This window comes from Pholcus phalangioides, unplaced genomic scaffold, assembly GCF_987345545.1.
Source record: "Pholcus phalangioides strain wild (caught in Gottingen) unplaced genomic scaffold, Ppha-v1.0 ptg000017l_1, whole genome shotgun sequence".
In the NCBI taxonomy this organism is placed as follows: Eukaryota; Metazoa; Arthropoda; class Arachnida; order Araneae; family Pholcidae; genus Pholcus; species Pholcus phalangioides.
Genome location: NW_028301610.1, coordinates 23,735,618 through 23,741,234, shown reverse-complemented (window position 1 = coordinate 23,741,234; position 5,617 = coordinate 23,735,618). Strand labels below are relative to the sequence as shown.

Sequence of the window (5,617 nt, the reverse complement as noted above, 5' to 3'; positions counted from 1 at the left end):
GCGTGTCAGTTACATTCGAGAGAATTTAACCAATTGTCTGGTTAGTTGTTTTTTTTTTTTCAAGTTTTGTGAAAGATGTTTGTCAAACTTTTATAGTGTAATGCCAACACAGCTATATATATATATATATAAAGCAGAAGCAGTGTTTAGTTGCTGTTGGTAAAGCCACCGCTTTCATCACGCACATGCGCACTGCATTCAGATATACCTGTATAAAAAAAAGACTAACTAGAGCTCGAAATAAGCATTGTAATGCGCATGCGTTCCAGGAGAACACACGTAGCCGTCCATGCTTCCAATCAGATGGGGAATAGGCAGTTATATTTCTTTTTCTCTTGATACATTCGATCCTCTTATTTGCTTTTGTGTAATGCATCGAGCTTAGGGGCCGTTCAAATATTACGTCAGCAAATTTTTAGCTATTTTTTATCCCTCCCCCCCCCCAGTCAGGAAAAGTCAGCAAAACTCTGACCCCCTCCCCCCCCTTGTCAGCAAGATTTCGTCATCAGCTCTGCCCCTCTGAATCCTAACGCATATTAGTGGGATCAGAGACGTAAATAGGGGGGGGCTCGTGCCCTCTCCCACGATCAAAAAATTCATTTTTTTTTAATCGAAATTTTGAAATTTCGGAAGAAAATACCTTTATCTGTTATTATAATCAATTTCTGTTAATTCCAATGTTATTTGAAGGCTATGAACTCAAAATTTATCTCTAATAAATTCATTGCGACCTACCCTCTAAGCCAGCGGTTCTCAAAATTTTTTGACTCGTGGAGCCCTTTCTGATATATAATTTCCATGGAGGAGCCCCGTAAGCCTATTTTCATTTATTCGTCAAAGTTACTGATTTATTATATTATTCGAAAATACTTATAATTATTTTTTTCCGATTTTACTGTTTTTTTGTATTTTTCTCGAGCTGCTGCGGAGCCCCCGAGGAGTTCAGACGGAGCCCCAAGGGCCCCGCAGAGCACCGGTTGAGAACAGCTGTCTTAGCCATACAATGATAAATCGAATAAATGCCCTTGGCCCGCGGACCAAATATAGCCCTGGGGGTCATCTGATGCGGTCTACGCTCCTCAATCCTAATTTTATAAAAATTAACTAAGCGGCACATTTACAGATCGCTTAAGTGTCCCGTGGTACAATTCCAGAGCATTTAAGCGGTCCGTGGCGCATTTTCAGATCACTTAAATGACCCGGGACACAATTCCAGAACACTTAAGCGATCCGTGAAACATTTAGAGATGACACACACACCTTGAGTGACATGTGACGTAGTTTTAGAGCACTTAAGTGGCCCCCAGTGCGGTTCTACATCACTGAAGTTACCTACGGCACATTCTCAGATTATTTAAGTATATTTTATCCGCGACATATAATTACGGATCACTTTAGTGATGCGTGGTATAGTTCCAGAGCACTTAAGCGCCCCGGACACATTTCCAGATCACTTGGATCCGCGAAGATCACTTGGATCTTCTCAGATTATTTAAGTGATATCCGCGACATATAATTACGGATCACTTGAGTGATGCGTGACATAGTTCCAGAGCCAAATAGAGCCCCGGACACATTCCCAGATCACTTGGATCCGAGAAGCATTTAGAGATCACTAAAGTGGCTCTGTAGGAATCTTATCAATAGGCAGGATTGTTACTTCAAGAGTGCCCTCAAACTATCGAAAGGTTTTTCTCGTTTTTGTGCGCCCCGAGTAAGATTCAATTAAAAATATTTCATATCTTCAAAAGGGTGGTTGATGACGTAATCATCATCCAAAAACCCCCTTCCCCCTTGTCATCAAAAGTCAGCAAATCGGAACCCCCCCCCCCCTCGCCTTCATCGATGCTGACGTAATACTTGAATGGCTCCTCAGCTGAATATTTGGTACTCGGTTATTCGGCCAAATAACTATTCGTCCCATCTCCATTCTTAATACATTACTCAATTGGAGTTAATTTTGTTGCATTCCGTTTTGTTTTTATTCAATTTTTTCCATAGAATAAAACAATAACATTTGTTGCGAAATGAACACTTGAGGCTCATTTGCATTGAGCGAGTTTACTAGCTACTCGCCTACGATTTTAGTCGCTGCTACTGAAATCGCTCTTTGCAATAATGCACTCGCCGCTCGCTCCGCTAGAGCGAGTAAAGTTGAGGGTCGGGCTACTTTTCTGGCTTCTATCTGGCTTGTAAACTCGCCGTGTGCAATACGCCCACTCACTATAACATATATATATCGTTCTCGAATTCGTAGATTCGCCTCGTTTTCGAGAAAATGTCTAGCGAAGTCGTTCGTGCAGGAGTCGTGGTTGTTGCCCTTGCGATTCGAAAGGAATTGGAGAGGAAGAAAAAGGAAACAACGAAAAATGTGGGGGAAAGAGAGAGACTGGGTCGGGAGACGCGAAAAATATGGAGTTTCCAGCGTTTTGTTGAAGGAGTTAAAAGATGAAGACACCCGGTAGCCTACCGGAATATTTTGCGGTTGGACGGTGCCCAGTTCGACAATTTACTGCAAATGGTCGACGGCATCGTCAGGAAGCAAGACACTAAAATGCGGATGGTGATCCCAACTGCGACGAAGCTGGAGATCACTCTCCGGTATTTGGCTACTGGGGACTCATTGAAATCTCTGAGCTATCTGTTCCGTCTTCCCGAGTCTACAATATCGCTATTTCTACCTGAAGTGCTGGCAGCAATTCACCACGTCCTGAAACCATTCATAGAGGTGAGTAAAATTATTTTCATTACACACTAGGGGGCAAAGTCCCACCTCCAATGTACTTAACTACTCGTCATATCTTGTTTAATTATAAAGCAAAATATTCCTCAGGCACTGCAAATGCCTGCAAAATAGTCATTCAATTGCCAGTTTCTCACTTTGATTTCGATAACAATGCACTGCCGTCATAAATACAGCATAATACTCAATAAACCACAATACACATGTGATACACCATGATAGGTAATACAGCACAATAACTAATGCACCACTATATGCATCACAACACTCAAAGCACCACCATTAGCAATAAAGCACAATAAGTAGTGCACCACGATAAGAAATGCACCACAATACGCAATACAGCACAATATGCGATGCATCGCAATAGGCAAAGTACCATAATATGCAATGCGCCACAATACACCGTAAGCACTGCATTACAATAAGCAGTACAGCACAATATGAAATGCACCACGGTATGCAATGTATCGCATTAAGCAAAGCATAATAATACTCAATATACCACAATACGCAATAAGCACTGCGTTGTAATAAGCAATACAACACGCGATTCACTACAATATGGAATGCGCCACTATTTACAGTGCTCCACAATAAGCAATACGGTACAATATGCAATCCACTACAATACGCAATATATCGCATCAAGCAAAGCCCAATATTACGCAATGCACCACAATACGCAATAAGCATGTTATGCACTACAGTACGTAATGCATAACCGCATGCAACCAGCAAAATCAGCAATGCACTGCAATCAGCGAACCATCGTAATAAGCTATTTACCACAATACGTAATGCAGACTGCCCACCTTGCTCACTGGCATCCAAGCTGCCGAGCAAAGAGGAGGTACTGTTTGCCCAGTTGCATATTGGACATACTCGCCTTCGGTCACTGTTTGGTGCTCCTTGACCATAAAAATGAATATCCAATCCTGTTGTATAAATAATTTCCTCCTGACTCTCATTCTAGCCTTGGGGCCGTTCAAGTATTACGTCATCATCGATGGGGGGGGGGGGGGGGTTCCCGATTTGCTAACTTTTGATGACAAGGGGGGAAGGGGGGGTTGGATAATGCTTACGTCATCAACCACCCTTTATGAAAATATGAGTTAGGATTCAGAGGGGCAGAGCTGATGACGAAATTTTGCTGACAAGGAGGGGGGGTCAAAAATGGCCAAAAATTTGCTTACGTAATACTTGAACGGCCCCCTTCCACCTTAACTACATCTGTATCAGGCTTTTGCCTCATTACATGTGACAGATATCTTATGAAAAAGAAAGGATTAATTTTTTTTCTGTATAAATATAAGATATAGGCAAGTAATTAAAACTTCATGCATACAATAGATTCATTCTCTTGGCAGCAGCATACTGACTACTATTAGTAACATGAATATTTATTTTGCTTTTGCAGGTTCCTGCAACAGCTGATGAACGGAAGGAAATTGAAACTAAATTTTCCCAGCGATGGAATTTCCCAAGATGTTGCGGTGCCATAGGTGGGAAACATATAACCATATAGCGGTCTCCACGTGCTGGTTCTATGTATTTTAACTATAAAAAAACATATAGTATAATATTGTTTGCAATGGTGGATGCAGAATATTGTTTCACGCATGTAGATATTGGGGGAATGGACGGGCCAGTGACAGCGCTATATTCAGGGATTCGACTCTGAATATAGCAATGGGGAACAATTCCTTGGGGATGCCTCAAAACTCTGTCATCATTGGGGATGATGCCTTCCGATTGAGACCGAACCTCATGAAACCATACTTCGAGACCGGACTGAGCATTGCTGAAAAATCTTCAACTACCGCTTGTCCCGCGCAAGAAGATTAGTTGAGAATGCCTTTGGTATTCTGGGGTGGCATTTCAGGATTTTTTCCCGACCCATCAGCTGAAGCCAGACACCACTGACAAGGTAATTTGGGCCGCTTGTAGTTTGCACAACTGGCTACGGAAAACCAGTCAGACAGTCCCAGTGTATACCTGCCACTACAAGCGATTGATAAAGAAGACTTCAATACTGGTGTCATTATACCAGGGGAATGGAGAAGTTACATAAGTAATTTGCCAGCTGTCCATATCCTCGGCAGCACGTTTGTAGTTATTGTTGCCGAGGAAATAAGAAAGGCCCTCACCCAACACTTCATGGATGAAAATCCACTGTCATGGCAGTGGCGAAAAGTTGGTATTACAAAGAATATTTAAAAATTCTGCCAAACTATATGAATACCTATACCTCACAATAAAAATCCAGTATATTTTATCAGCCTAGCATACAATGGTCATTTTTTGCTCACGACTGGCTAATTAGAACGGGACCTGCAATTTATTGTTGATTCTGAATGTCAGTCTTTTTTTAACACTCACCGTGAGGTTGGTGCGCTATTATCTCAGTGTGGGACTCCCTGCAGTAGCAATCTTTTTCTGTGGTCATGTCTCTGTTGTACCCCTATGTCAGGAAAGTTTCTGACAAGGACAAACTGAGTATCAAACTCGAGACACCTATAAACATCCTTTGGTAAAACCAAACCACGTCTAAACTTCCTAGAGAAATCATGCCAAGCCGAAACCGCTGGAGCAATATTTATGAAATTCGGTCAGTAGTTTTATTTTGTGAGGTAAAGGTTATATGGGACAATCGTCACTGAAGCTATAAATATGAAATTTGGTCAGTGGTTTTATTTCGTAACGTAAAAGCTCACTAAAGAGATTGATTTTTCAAAATTCGTACTGTAATGAGGGCATAGAGCGAGGGTCAAAAGTTAAATCTCAATCATTATTATCTTTCATGAATTCTGGAATTTTCTTTCATTAATTTTGGAATTTTCTTTCATGAATTCTGGAATTTTCTTTCATTAA

General features: G+C 41.3%; 1 protein-coding gene across 1 annotated transcript; it reads left to right on the top strand.

Annotated features, from left to right (window-relative positions):
• The first annotated feature begins 2,518 nt into the window (after positions 1-2,518).
• Positions 2,519-4,271, top strand: LOC149072567 (uncharacterized). Its single transcript, XM_089247239.1, has 2 exons — positions 2,519-2,728; positions 4,164-4,271. Exons 1-2 carry the CDS (start codon positions 2,519-2,521, stop codon positions 4,269-4,271), a joined length of 318 nt encoding a protein of 105 aa, XP_089103365.1.
• Positions 4,272-5,617: the final 1,346 nt, after the last annotated feature.